Source organism: Lagopus leucura, unplaced genomic scaffold (assembly GCF_019238085.1).
Source record: "Lagopus leucura isolate 7727_CA_CO unplaced genomic scaffold, USGS_WTPT01 Super-Scaffold_100014, whole genome shotgun sequence".
NCBI classification, from domain to species: Eukaryota; Metazoa; Chordata; class Aves; order Galliformes; family Phasianidae; genus Lagopus; species Lagopus leucura.
In genome coordinates, this window is record NW_024962268.1 from 10,105,466 (window position 1) to 10,119,491 (window position 14,026).

Consider the following 14,026-nt stretch of genomic DNA (forward strand, 5'->3'; position numbering starts at 1 on the left):
TGTGGCAGAATACGTGCTTTGCTCAGAAGTCTGTGTGCCACAGAATAGAAAGCACAGTGGTGACAGCACAGTGCAATGCAGGCAGCTACTGAACGCTCTTTTTTAAAGGCATTTCTAAAGGTAGTGCTTTAATAAAAGGGACTGCAGGAGAATTTACACATTTATTTAATGTTTCTTTGTTAACAAATTGCAGTTCTTGCAATAAATCCTTTTTCCAAGCAAAAATCTTCCAAGGGTGCGTGATTAATGACAAAGAAGATAAGGAAATAGAAGCGGTATGTCTGCTATGGTTATAACTACTTGGGTTTCTCATAGCATGTGATGCAGAAGGTGGATTTCGAGGGTGGGACTAGTTTCTCATATCATCAAAATGTCGAATTCTTCCCACATCTCTGCTTTTGTGTGTTTTGGTTGTAATCAATCAAAGCATCAGCAGGTGGTGTTTCCATTGCTTTTCAAACTAATAATGATAGCAGGTGGGCAGACTTGTGACTGACCAAATTCTTCAAATAACCAAAAGCCACAGAGTACTTGAATAATAAGAGTGTCAAAGGTGCAAAAGATGAGAGTGAAGGAAGGTCTGCAGAAAGCAGAGTTTGGAACGGCTCTGATTGCACACAGCTGAGAGTCAGGGTGACAAGTCATTAGTCTGCTGCCTTGTTTCCTCCTGTGGTCTGAAATTCAGATTATGCAGCAGTTTCCTTGAAGGAGCAGTGCTGCTGCTTGGCCCTGCTATTGGTTTGGGCTGTGTTTGAGGAAGTACAGATTGGGATATGTGCTGAGCTTGTTTCAAAATAGCTTTCTCATGTGAGAAAGCTGTGTCAGGGCCATCTTCCTTGCACGCAGTTCAGTTTTCCCTAGCAAGATCTATAAATATCCCTACAGTACAACTATAAAAAGGATGTGTTCCCACCTTGGTTTAACTGGGAACAACAACCAAAAAGTTAACCTTACCAATTAGTGATTTTCTGCGAGCAACAGTGCTATAACTGTTCTATAACAGTTCTTGAGCAACCTACTCTAGGGAACCTACTTTGACAGTTGTTTGGATGCGATGACCCCCAGATGTCCCTTCCAACCTCCATGGTTCCGTGATAACATCCCAGTGTGAACCATTGGCACCCGATGGACCTTGGTCAGTGTCAATGTCTGTGTCACAGTTGCTGATAGCACTGGAGTCCCCCCACCACTCAGAGCAGACTGTGTGGTAGACATCTTGTTGCAGCACATGCTACTTAATGGCAGCTGAGATGGTGCCAGGCTGTTATACTTTATGTATTTGATTCCAATGAAAAAATGGGTGAGGTGGGAAACGGGGAAAGTATTAGGGCACTGCTTGGGCTGAACAATATTGCTCAGCTTGTTGAGGCCAACTCCTGTGTTTTGTCTCTGTTCAGTGGGACAGGAACTCTGTCGCATTACATGTGCTCGCGCAAATTTGGGCAGTAACGCTGCTGATTTAAAACTGCATGTTTTGGCAATAGATTTAATGATTTGCAAAATGAAATCTAGTCATGTATGGAATCAAAACAAAAATTTGTGCCAGAAGTTGAACATGAAAAATGGTTCACAGATTTAGCTTTTTTGATGGATTTGAGCTCTCACTGAAATGAGTTAAACATGCATTGTCAGTGTGAAAATCATCTTACTCATGCTATGTTTCAGACCATAACAGCTTTCAAAATGAAACTTTCATTATGGCAAGCTCAAGTTATGGCAAATGATGTTATGCATTTAAATGCACTGGCTAGACCCAATCCTGTGAAGAGTGAAAAACAAGCAGCTGTGCTTCTTGTGCTGATAACGGAATTTGAGAATAGGTTTCAAGATTAAAAAAAAAGAAAAAGCTCATCAATTTTTTTGTGTATTTTCGGCTCCATTTTCAGTCAACATAAATCCATTACCTGCAAATTTTCAAAGGGTACATATAGAGATACAATCAGATATTCATCTCAAAGAAAAATCTGATCTTGTCTTTTTGCCAGACTTTTGTTAAGTGCTCTTACAAGAGGAAAACATTCCCAACTTCACAACCAGGCCTCATTCATGTTACCACTTTTTTGCAGTACTTTTTTTGCAGTACGTACATTTGCGCACAACCATTTTCAAGGATGAAGCACAGGAAGAGCAACCCTTCATCAAAAATCTCTGACAACACCTTGAGAACTAAGAACTCCAGCCACTGCCGCGGAACCAGACTATTGCCATTCTTTTACAAAAACAAGGTCAAATATCCCACCTGTTTTACCTTTCTGTTGCTCTCTGTATTTAATAGTTTTTAATAGATAAATATATATATATAAGTTTGTTACTTCTATTCATTATCTAGATTGTATATTATATACGTGGCCAAGACAATTCGTCTTCACGGAATGCAGCCCAGGCAAGCCGAAACGCTGCAGGCCAGCGCTCCAGCCTGTGCCTTTTAAGTGCTGACTACGCTGCAGTTTTGCATCGCTGTGAACAATATGTCAAAGCGCACGGCTCCGCATCGTCGCAGCACTTGCAAAGGCAAAGATTGAAGGCGAGAGACGCGACGCAGCACCTCCCCGCCTCCAGCAGCCCCGGCCCAGGCTGGCAGCGCGGGGCGGCGCCGCGCGGCTCGCCGGGAAGCGTAGTTCGGGGCTCGGCGCTCGGGGTCGCTTCCTGTTGTCGGCGCGGAGCGCTGCCGGGGCCGCAGGTAGGAGGCCGCGCCGGCAGGGGGGTCCCGGCGGCAGCGCAGCGGAGCAGCTCGCGTGGAGGGCCGGGGTGCCGCCGCCACGCCTCGCCTCGCCTCGCTTCGCCTCGCCTCACCGGCGGCGGGGCGGCGAGCGAGGCCGGGGAGCCCCGTGCGCCGCGGGCCGCTTCGCTCCGCCGGCCGGGACAGGCTGAGCCGCGCCCTGCGTGCCGCCGGCCGAGGGGGGACCGCGCGGAGGGAGAGGGCAGCACGGGCTGAGTGAGTGCCGGGCCTCGCCGGCCGCTGGCCTGAAGCCGCGTGCGGGGAGCCGAGCGAAACGGAGCGCCGTGCGGGGCGGAGCGCTGCCAAAGAGGCAGCTCGCGAGTCGGCGGGAAGCCTGGCTCCGTGCTGACGGCCCGGAGACCTGTTTCCTTAACGGTGGTGGTGGGATCATTAAGTTGTTTAACTTCTTTACGTTCTGATGATTGTAACTATTTTCTTAGAATCTGCGCAAACGTATATGGGTGTCCAAATAATAGCTTCCTTATTTGCTGAAGATAAGCTTGTTTAATTTCTTCTACATTTTACGTTGACGCCATCTGTCAGAAGTTGTGTGCCCCTTGATTCAGCCTGAGGTACTGAAGAGGTTGCTCCAAAAGTACTGCCTCCTATTTATTTCCGTGGCAACTACAACAGATACAGAAAGCACAATATACTGTTTGATAGAGGATGCTCCTAGCTACAAAACACTTTTTTTTCAACATAGTCAGCACATGTAGCTCTGCATTTTTGCCAGTGATGAACAAGAGCCTGCGTGCCACATTCATAAACATATGAAACAGTGAAGGTGCCCTGCTGTCACTGTCACCACTGCTGAAATGCAGCACCCACCACCTCACTGTGCTCACTCCCACTGCTTGGGCTCCAGAAACGTGCAGCAAGTGTCTGTAAATGTCAGTGAGCACCACTTTTTTCCAAATGGAGGAATTCAGTGCCACATGCGCTCATGCATTTCCATGTCACACAGCATTCTGTCAGGCTGCCCCTCTGCTGCCATGTGTCACGCAGCAACAACATGTAAAGGAATATTACATTGATGGGAAGGTTCATCCTGTACTGTTATGTCATCAACATGTGCCTGCTGAGGGCCAAGATCATAAAATAGAAGGCATTACTTTCAGAACTGCTCTTGTAGAAATTTAATAGTAATGCAGCCTGTATCTGCAAGCACTGTTAACAAAGCAGACGTTATTTTGACACTGTTCACATGTTTTAGTTTTCAATTGTTGCAGTCCTATGAGAATATGGACAAGCTGACTTGTGTCAAGTTGTCCCTGTTTTAAGGAGCTCTGAATGTATGTCACTACTTTCACTTCTTCAGCACCTTCCAACCTAGGGCTTGTTACCTCAAAAAAAGGAACCTGGAAGCTCTTCTATTCTGCTTTGAAATTCCCTTTTTTCAGGGTAGAGCTTTCTTATTTCTCACAGTTTCTGTGTGTATAGCCTGCAGTATACTTGAGACTTATGCCTTGCCCTTTATTCATCCATAGCGCATCAGTTTTGCTTTTGGTAACATGGAGCTGTTGTGTAAATAGATCTCAGAACTACATGTTCTGTTTTTCCAGCACCATTTCTAGCTGCACAGACACTGGATGGCGCAGTGGAGGCTGTGCTAGTGGTTCCCCTCCCTGCCTTCTTTCCCCTACTCTCCCAGGAAGGTTCTCTGGTAAAGAAGAGTCCTACAAACCAGTTAAGCATGGTCTGAGCTTGTGGGATAACCAGGATAACTGACTAACAACGCAGTTGTCTGCTGTGGTGTATACTTGTTTGGTAACCCCTTTCCATGGCCTAAGCGGAAAGCCTGTACTGATCCATCCGGATGGGTGTTTCATTTTAAGGTGTTGACACATGTGCCTGGAGCAGAACTGAGTGCTGGCATAGATTCACAGTACAAGCAAATTGTACTGTGTGTTTGTCCTCCACTGCAAAGACTAGATCACAGCATCACCAGGCTAGAATGAGAGTTCTCAATCTGGTGATTCATTATTTTCACTTCTTGAAGCTTTTCAGGCTTTCTAACCAGGAGAACTGGAGGTAGAGAAAGCATAAGTTTGCAGGAGCAAAACATTAATGAAAGTTCACCTCTGGTTTGAATACCACCTGTAAGTCATCCAGAGTGTAGCCTGGAGTGGGACTTGTGTACCTGTTGGTATTGTTTCACAGTTTCTTTACCAGCAGCAGAAAAACCTGGATTAGTAAATCCTCATTTGCTTGTTACCTGTTGATGGATTTCTGATACAGTGCTTCAGATGGTTGTGGGAGAATTATGAACAGAAGAGGACAAGTCTGTGCAGACTTACCACCATTCATGACACTGACATGGTGTTTGAATTTGTAGGTCTTTAGATTTTAATGATTATTGAGACTGTGTTGGTAGCATGACGGTTGTGATAAATGATTGGAAGGTTGTGTACAGAATTTTGTCTGTCATAAGTTTTTTTAAAAGATAAAACTCCAAGACTAGGTGAGCGTAGGTCAGATTCTTAGTATAAGAGCTCCAGGTAGCTATAACACTACTAAAACAAGCTGGAGAGAAGTATTTGATGTAGTGGAAATGGTCAGGCAATAAGTCTGGATATCACAGCCAGCGTAATCCCGTGTATAAGAAATATTTAATGGCAGTGCAATCCAGGCAAGGAGTAGTAGGCATTAGATTAAACAATAATTAATCAGGTTACTTCTTCTGTGTTTTGTTCTTTTGCCTGCAGTTATCTTTTAAGCTACACTGGTTCTGGCTACAGTTGTCATATCATACAGTTTTGATATTATACAGTTTTCATATCTGCATCTATTTGTGAAGTAGTTAATTTGCTGGTCATAAGCTTCTTTTATCTATTCTGAACAATAAGCACTTACAAGCTAGACTTTTGAAAAGGGTTTATTTTTAAATAGGCTCTTAAGAGGCAAATACCCCAAACTATGCTTTCAAGCCTAACTTGGTACATGCTATGTCTTGGAAGGATTGCTTTTCTTTATGGAATATTTGAAAGTGTTCTGGATCCTTTGTAGCCATAGTGCAGAGAAAGTCTTACTGGTGATCATTGTTTTCTGCTTTTTTCAGATTGAATTATAAAGCACAAATATATTATTTGCAAGAGGTTTTAGGGAAGTGATGTATGAAGCGATACTTCATTCACACCATAATCAGAGCCCCGAGGAAGGAAAAGATCTGAGTTGCTCAGTCTTCTGGAAAATTCTGGCTAAATTCACTGATGAGTGTTGCGGTTTGAATTTGTTTCCAATTCCAGTCCATCCACTAGAGATTTAAATTTTAATCTGTGTTGTTTTGGCTAAATCCAGAGTGTGATTTAAACTCAAACAAAAGAGATTGCAAAACACAGAAGGGAGGGATCTCAGTTCCTGAGGTAAGGGTGTACCTGTTTGGGAAAAGTTTGCAGGATGTTAAGCTGAAAAAGACAACAGAACGGAATAAAAAGGAACAGTTAACTGGATTATCAGTCTTCCACTTGAGACTTCCAGTAAAGTTTTACACAGAAAAAAAGAAGCTATGAGCTGTAGAGATTACCATTAAAAGCAACAAAAATAAAGCCATAAAAACTGTTTTCTCAAGATGCAATCAGAGGGTCTTGGGAATGACAGAGGAACGGGTGGATAGTTGTAGCAGTAGATGAAGTCTCTAATCTCATTGATTTTCTTTCAATAGTATTAAGCAGTTAGAAGAAGTGCACTGATATGAGTTAAATTGGGAGTATACAGGTCATGAAGGTAGTCAGTAGGGAGAAAAGAGGTGATATAGAGCTATAGAAAATTATATAAGAAATCAGTAGAAGAGAAATGATCAAGAGGGAAGCTATAAATGAGATTTGGAAAGCAATAGTGTTATCTGAAAGGAAATTAAAATATTGCTGTCAATTAAGAAATCTCTTTGTAAATAGTGGTTGTTAAGGGCAAATTGGAAAGCAGTTTTGACAGTGTATAGGAGAGGCAGAAAATTGAGAGGAAATGAGCAGGAATGTGAAAGGTGGGAGTCACCAGAAGGTTGTAAAACAAAAAGAATATTTAAGACATTCCAAATGAAGCCAAAGAAGTAACAGGGATGATGCAGAAGGGAAGGACTTTGGAGTAAAGGGGAGTGCAACAGCAAAAATGAAGGGTGAGGAAAAGGTAGTGTTATCACGGACTGCAAAGAATGCTTGTACAGTTGTCTTATTTTATCTGATCGCTTTTTGTGATCTGTGTCACTGCCAATATGAAAAAGATAAAATCATGCCTTTAAACTTAAAAGACTTAATTCAAATCTTGTATGTCATGAGTTGTAGTGTTATGCATGCTGAAGGCATGAAGGAACTGGCATCCCTATAGGATGAAATGCCATCATTTGTACTCCTTTGCACAGGCATGCTTGTCCAGGTAGACAAGAAGCCTGATGTAAATTTAAAACAGCTCATTCTATTGTTCCGTTCAGTGCCATCCTTTTCTGATCTTTTGCTATCTCTAGTTCCCACTTATCTTTCCACCAGCCTGTCTACCATACAAAATATCAGGAAACAATTGCACTGGAAAAGCAGAAACCTCTACCATTTTTGCTTGAAAGATATGTCCTGGCTGAGGAATTTCAGCAGGTAGCAAGTGTGAGAGCTGTTAAATCATTATGTTTGTTCATGTGAACATGAGACTGCATCAAGTCCCATGTGAGGTCTACAATTCAGTTGAAGAAAATATAACTCCATTTGCTTAAAAGCAGCCTGCTTCCTTTTGTTTAGCCTGGAGTGTTCTGAATGCATGCAATACATAATTATTAATGCATTATTAAGCCAGTTGTTGTCTTTAATTCAAAGGACATGGACATGATACACCACTATAATTCAATCTTTATTCTGGGAAATACACTGGAAAACTGTGTATTTGCTGTAAAGTTTGAAGAAATTTATTGAAACAATAGTCTCTCATAATCTGGATAAGTTGTTCTCAGCTGTTCTGTTGCTAATTGCAAATACAGCTCTTTCAAAAATCACAGGAGTCTTCCAGTGGAACAGTGGGAACTGGAAAGGAGTCTTATGCTGTGAAGTTGAATAAGACCTACACATAAAAGTACTTAATGTTACTTTCCACATGGTGGACTTGTTTTTTGCTACGGTAGCTCAAAATAAATAAATAAATAGATAAAATTCAAATTACAAATTTTTTTCAATCCCAGTGTAAAAGCAGCATCCATCACAGTGCTTTAATTTATATTGGCTGTTGCTGTAGAAGAATCAGAGCACAATGATTTATTGAACACTTTACTTAAATGTGGAGGGTGTTTTGAAATTGTTATGCCTGCTGTGCTTGACCAGTGATGTTTGCATTACTAAATGACAGTTCCCAGAAGCAAACTGAAGGAATTTTGTTTTCTCCTCAGCAGCTTCTGAACCTGTGGAACTGCCAGTTTTAAATTCATTGCAGATACATAGCTTACCTAACTGCATTTGTCTTGTTTTCTTTCTTTTGCTCAGAATAACTGTCAGAGTCTAGAAGAAAGAAGCATATTCATCAGATATGGAGGAGGATACAAAGCCTCTCTTGATTCCTGTAGGAGGCGATGAAAGTAATTATGGAATCATGAATATCCAGTTTAATCCAGAAGATTTTAAATGCAAAAGGTGAGATGAAGGCTTAGCATACAGAATGATTCTGTGGTGGTTTTCTGTCTAATTTTTGCTTGCAGCAGCAGAATTCTATGAAGACATATAACTATTATTTGGAAACTAGGGTCTAAGTGCAATTTTGTCTCTGTACTATGTTTTCTCTAAGCACCAGATGATTTTTATTTAACACAACAAAGTGAAATGTTGGGACTGTATGAAGGCTTGCCAGATGCAGTAGGTGAGTGGCTGTCAATGTGTGTGAATGGCTGTGCGTGCATTCTGAAGGTGATATGGGGAAGAATATATTTTTAACTCATACTGAGGAAATATTTTGTCTTTAGGAACGCTATAGCATTTCTTTGGGTTTTTTTTTTTTTAGAGCAAATACGAAAAATAGAACAGCTTGCTCTTTTTGCTTTAGTTGCAAAAATAAGATCTAGCTAAGCAATAATTTTCTCATATATAATAATGTTCTCATACAATTTAACAGTTCTGTTCCTCAAAGGAGCTCAGAAGAGGAGAATTCCTCTGCTATGGCAGTTAAGGTTTTGTGAGCTGTTGTTTGTTATTAAATCAAAACTGAGATCAGAATGAGGACTGCCCTTCTTGTGTTAGCTGGTGACAGCAGTTACACTTTTTTACAGAAAAGAATACCTTGTGCTTTAGGACTGTGGTTTTACTTCTTTGCCTCATTTTTTTTTTCTCTTTCCATCAAGCATCCTATAAGTATTGCAGGCTTCCCGTAGAAGCTGAAGATGGCACTGTTGTATACAAATTCCTTTTACTTGTGGCCACTTCAGCAAGAGTTTTTGAAGTTAGTGAATTCCTGCTGTCTCAGCCTGGACTTGTAGCTTTAGAAAGCCATACTAGACGATATGTTAGCCAGGGCTAAATAACTTCTCATCTATATGAGGGAAAGGGATGAAAGATGGAGGGAAGACAAAAGTAGGAATTAGCACACGGGAACAACGGAACACAGGTGTGAGCATGTGCAGAACAATTTATATAAAGATTAGAAAACAGTAGAGGTGGAAAAAGGGATTGTGCAAACTACATTTTTAGTTCACCTTATTCCTGTGGAGTGTCAGTCCCTCACAGCTCCTCTGACAGAGGAAGACTGCTAATTTTTATAGAGGTTCTGGGGAGCTCTTTATGTTGAAGACTGCATGTGTTGTGTTGGAAGAGCAGCGAGTTTCAAGAAGTAATGAGAGAAGTCTGCTCCATTGTGACATGTGAAAAACCAAGATCCACTTTTCAAAAGTGAAATATTCATTCCTTATTGTGCTTTTTATTGTCCATGTGATTTCTTAAATTTGGTGATTCAACTTCATAAAACATTACAAACTGATGTTTAGTTCTCTCTACAAAAGCAGTAGATGTTCCTGAATGTTCCTAGATTATATTTCTACCTTCATGACCTCCAGCAGATCCATTCTCTTTGTCCTTATTGTTCCTCCCTTAATTTCCTTCTTCCATTTAGAACATCCTAGTCTTTTGTCTTCCAAGCATGCAGAGGCACAAAGACAATGTGCATCAGATCTGGGATATCAGAAGGACCTGGAAATCACTGTGGTGCCAAACAAGGTTGAATTTCTATCTTTTAGAAGGCATAGCACAAATTTCAGGTTGGATATTAGGAAAAGCTTCTCCAAAAGGGTGATTGGGCACTGTAACAGGCTGCCCAGGGAAGCTGTGGAATCACTGTCCCTGGAGGTATTCAGAAAGCATGTGGGTGTCTTACTAAATGGTCACGGTTTTGTGGGCAACACTGATGGTAGATGGACAGACTAGATGGCCTTTGAGATTCTGACCTTAATGATACTATGATTCTATGATCTTTAGAGCAAGAAACAAGGAAGAAGAGCTTGCCTTAACATGGTCAGAGCAATACTGGGGACTGTGTGGTCTTGGAAGTGTGACTGGAAAGGGATTGCTCTTTCGATCTTCAGGGAGATGTAGCTGAAGGGAGAAAGGTTTATCATCCGAAAAGATCCAATGGTGCAAATGCAGTAATAGTACATGATATGCTCTGCTTAGTTGCTCCTTTTTTAAACTCACTGTTCAGAAACTATAATCAGATGTAGGTATGTGGTCACTTACCACAAATTTTCAGAATCCCTATTAAGCTTTGAGATCGGTATCAAAGAGTTCTTTGTAATCTTTTAAAGTTCATTTTGTCCTTTTTTGATACTGTTCTGTTCCTTTGCTTGGGTTTTGGGATTTGATTTCATTTACATCGTTACTTGGTTTTCTTAAAAGCTTGGAAGATTTAGGATTTTGAAAGGCATGTTTTTCATTATTTACTTAAAAACAATGAACAAATTGCTTTTTTTAATAGAACTTTAAATTATTTTATCTAGTATTCTCCTAGTATTCTGGGCAAAATACAGAGCTACTTTTAACACTCTCAAAGGGGGTTCTTCACAATGACCTGAATTTCTTGCACTCTATTAGGCTTGTTTGCCTGTTTTATAGGGCCCTTTGAAAGCCAGACTGTCATTGTAATGGCTTGGTGATGCTTACTATATTCAAGGGATAGCAGTTTTTTTTCTTCTTAATGCTCTTTAAACATACTTTTTGTCAGTGTATTGTTTTGCATATGAAAAACAGTGCCCATTGTAAGGGAATACCAAGCCTTCTGTGCTTTTTTTTCCCCTCGATTCCTTTTGAAGTTCCATGATGTTCTCTTACAATGCAGGAAAGATCAGAAGGTGAAATTAAACAGTTACAAATTAAACAGTGTTTGTGGGTAGCAGTCAGATAAGCTTTTCTCATGTGAAATTATTTCCTTTTCGTTTTAACGTTTCTCTTAACGTAAAAAAATAGATAATGGTAAAGGCTGACTTCCACGGCAGCTACAGTTTCTGCATTCTTGCTTTTACTTCTCCAAATCCACGTAAACTTTTTATTCCATTGCTTGGTTTTCATATTTCTGTATCACTAACATTTCTACTAATTCCTAATCATACTACTTCCTCACAAGACCTCTCTATGAACCTTCTTACCTGTTGTAAGAGAGGTATAGAATGTCTTTACCTTTGACAGAGGGAAAGTGCTTGAAATGTGGTGTGGCAAAGCTTGTGGTACTTTATTTGCTAAACTGGTGTGCATCCTCTAAAGGATTATCGCAGTTCTGCTTCCATCGAGTATTTTAAGGTAGTTGTGTGGTCACTGATCATTATAATTACAGTGGTAAATATGAATATGGGAAAAGGTTAAGTTGCCAAGAGAATAAAGACCTTATAGGATACACTGTAAGTATTCTTAAAATTCATTACTTAAAATTCATACAGCTTAGATGGTAGAAATCAAGTCATGGAGTTGTTTGGAGCTGGTTTCCTCAAGGTAAGTACAATAACATCTGTAGTGATCTTAGGCAGATAGGTGGAAGAAATATCAATCTATGAATCCACAGTCAATATACATATTGACTATAGATATTTATATCCATAGTTTTTCTTACTACTTTTGCTCCTTACTTTAATTTCCATGACAGTGAAGCAGTTTCATTTCATAGTTTCTTCTGTGCACTGTACAGTGATGCTGTAATAATTTGGTGACTAATAATAATATTTTCAATCTCCTGAAAAAGTAGCTAACAGATGTGGAGTTTGTTGAAGAAATCTGTGTAATAAGCTTCTTGTGGTCTTTTTGGAGGGAAAAAAATAAATTGTGCTATTCCTATTATTCAGTTATGAAAAGTTGTTAATAACATCAAACAGATCTAAAACACGTTCAACAGCATTAAAAACTACATTGTCAGGGCTTAGTTCTCCAGAAACAGTTGTTAGCTATTTAAAAATATTTCAGCTAAAAGGTAAGGTAGGTATTAGCTGTACTGCTTCACTGCTCTGCAAAATAGAATACCTTTCTGAAAATATCCAGAAACGAGATGTGTCACCTTACAGGTGCTAGCAGCTGTGAGATTATATGTAGCTTGTGAAACAAAATTACTTGTTCTGTTCTTTCCTCAACCTTCCCAATCCAACATTTGAGGTTTACACAGAGTAATACTTGGAAACAGCTCTAATTGTGAGCATCTCTTCTCATTTCCTTTGCTACCCAAGTTCATAATATGAGAAAGTTTGGACTACAGCTTTCTTTTTTTGTAGACCAGGGCTAGATTTTTATTAACTGTGTTTCTTTGTGAGAAAATAAGTAGTAGATGAGCAAGTTACAGGTTTGCAGGGAGTGGTTTCTGAGGTACATGTGCAAGGGGTAATGTGTGGGAGGTAAGGACCTCCTGCATGGAATCCTGCATGTAGTCTCTACTCACTCTGTTGGGGAAAACAGCCATGTTTTACTGGTGTGTTTGTCCTGCTAAAAAGAGCATTGGTTTTCATGCTAGCTATTGAAATACAAGTTGTAATTGTGTTTGTTGGTGTGGATATAATACATTTGTGGATACTGTCATCTATCTCAGTGCATAGTAATTGTCTGTACTGTTCTGCATTAATAGTCACAGCCTTTAGTCATGGAGCCTCTCCCCTTCCCTCAGATCACATTGCCCGGCATCCTTTTCATATTCGTTTTGCCACATGAGCTATACAGTGAGATTGCTTGTGTAAATCAGGAAGTTTTCTAGGATCTGTTGCAACTGCAGATGCTTGTATGTGCAGACTGCATGGCTACTAAGCTTAAGGTCCCTAAGAAAGAGTTTACCAAAATGCAGCCCAAATTGTGTCCTACCTCCTTTGGGCTTTGAAAATCTTAAAGTACTCTCTTGAAAGCTTTTGGACATGTCTGATTATGCCCTACGGCCAGTCTTTGATCTGAGTATGACTGGGGGCTGGGTAATGGCCTTGATCCTAAACAAGAGTGTCACCTCCGCCCAATGAGATCAAAGAGGAAGATTATATCCTAGTCTGCCTACCTAACTTACAAATGTTTTCTGGGAGACCTGTAGCAACTGTAGAACTGATGAGGGATCAATCTGTCTTATCATAGTCACTTGCTCAAAATGACTGGAGGTATTCTGAGGAAAAAAAATCAATTACTGCTTTAGATCATTATCACTCTCATCCGGTGTACACCAGAAGGGTGCAGCTGATGTTACCAGAAGGGGAAGTCACCCAAGTATTGTCTGCATTAAACATGTATTCCTCCAGGCAGAAAGCAGCAGCAACGCAAATGCAGAATTTCCTTGGGGTTATTTTGTGTTATTTTGCTTGCTTGTTTGTTTGTTTGTTTCCATCACACATATATTTGATTCTAAATCATGCTATTCTGTTGTATAGAATAGTGACATTTTGCTTATTCAGTCCAGACAATGATCAAAATACTGAAGAAAATGAAAAGTGTACTTTCAGTTATATTTTATGTTTTAATTAAAAAAAAAAGAGCTCATTTGAGGAGGCATTCAAACATATCATGTTTCCTGTTTTCATTGCAACAATCTTTATTATACAGCTCTTCTAATGAGATATTTTTTGCAGCAGTGTCCAATGACTGGATCAACCCAATACATTTGGAGCTAAAAAAAGTTAAGTCTCATAAAGCTGACAATCCATGAGTATTTTTGTTTGCGAAGGTGCACTTCAGGCTTGAACATTAAGGCTATGGCTTAAAATTTATTTCTGTTTAGTTGTGACAAAGTCTTAATTAATTATTTATAGGAACACCCTAGAAGTCCACATACATAATCAGCATTTTCCCCTTCATTTTGTGAACTCTTTTCAAACAAACAAACAAACAAACAAAAAAAAAAAAAAAAAAAAAAAAA

The 14,026-nt window shown here is 40.1% G+C and overlaps 1 protein-coding gene across 2 annotated transcripts in view; it reads left to right on the plus strand.

Moving 5' to 3' along the window:
* The first annotated feature begins 2,600 nt into the window (after window positions 1-2,600).
* The window catches only part of SLC38A9 (solute carrier family 38 member 9), a 42,970-nt gene continuing 31,544 nt past the window's right edge, over window positions 2,601-14,026 (plus strand). Inside the window, exons 1-2 of one of the 2 annotated variants that reach the window (XM_042875402.1) lie at window positions 2,601-2,680; window positions 8,173-8,319. In XM_042875402.1, the coding sequence (XP_042731336.1) occupies window positions 8,216-8,319 (104 nt within the window). In that variant the 5' untranslated portion in view covers window positions 2,601-2,680; window positions 8,173-8,215. Of the gene's footprint in view, window positions 2,681-3,006; window positions 3,101-8,172; window positions 8,320-14,026 lie in introns of those variants that run through there. The other variant, XM_042875403.1, reaches the window with a different exon arrangement.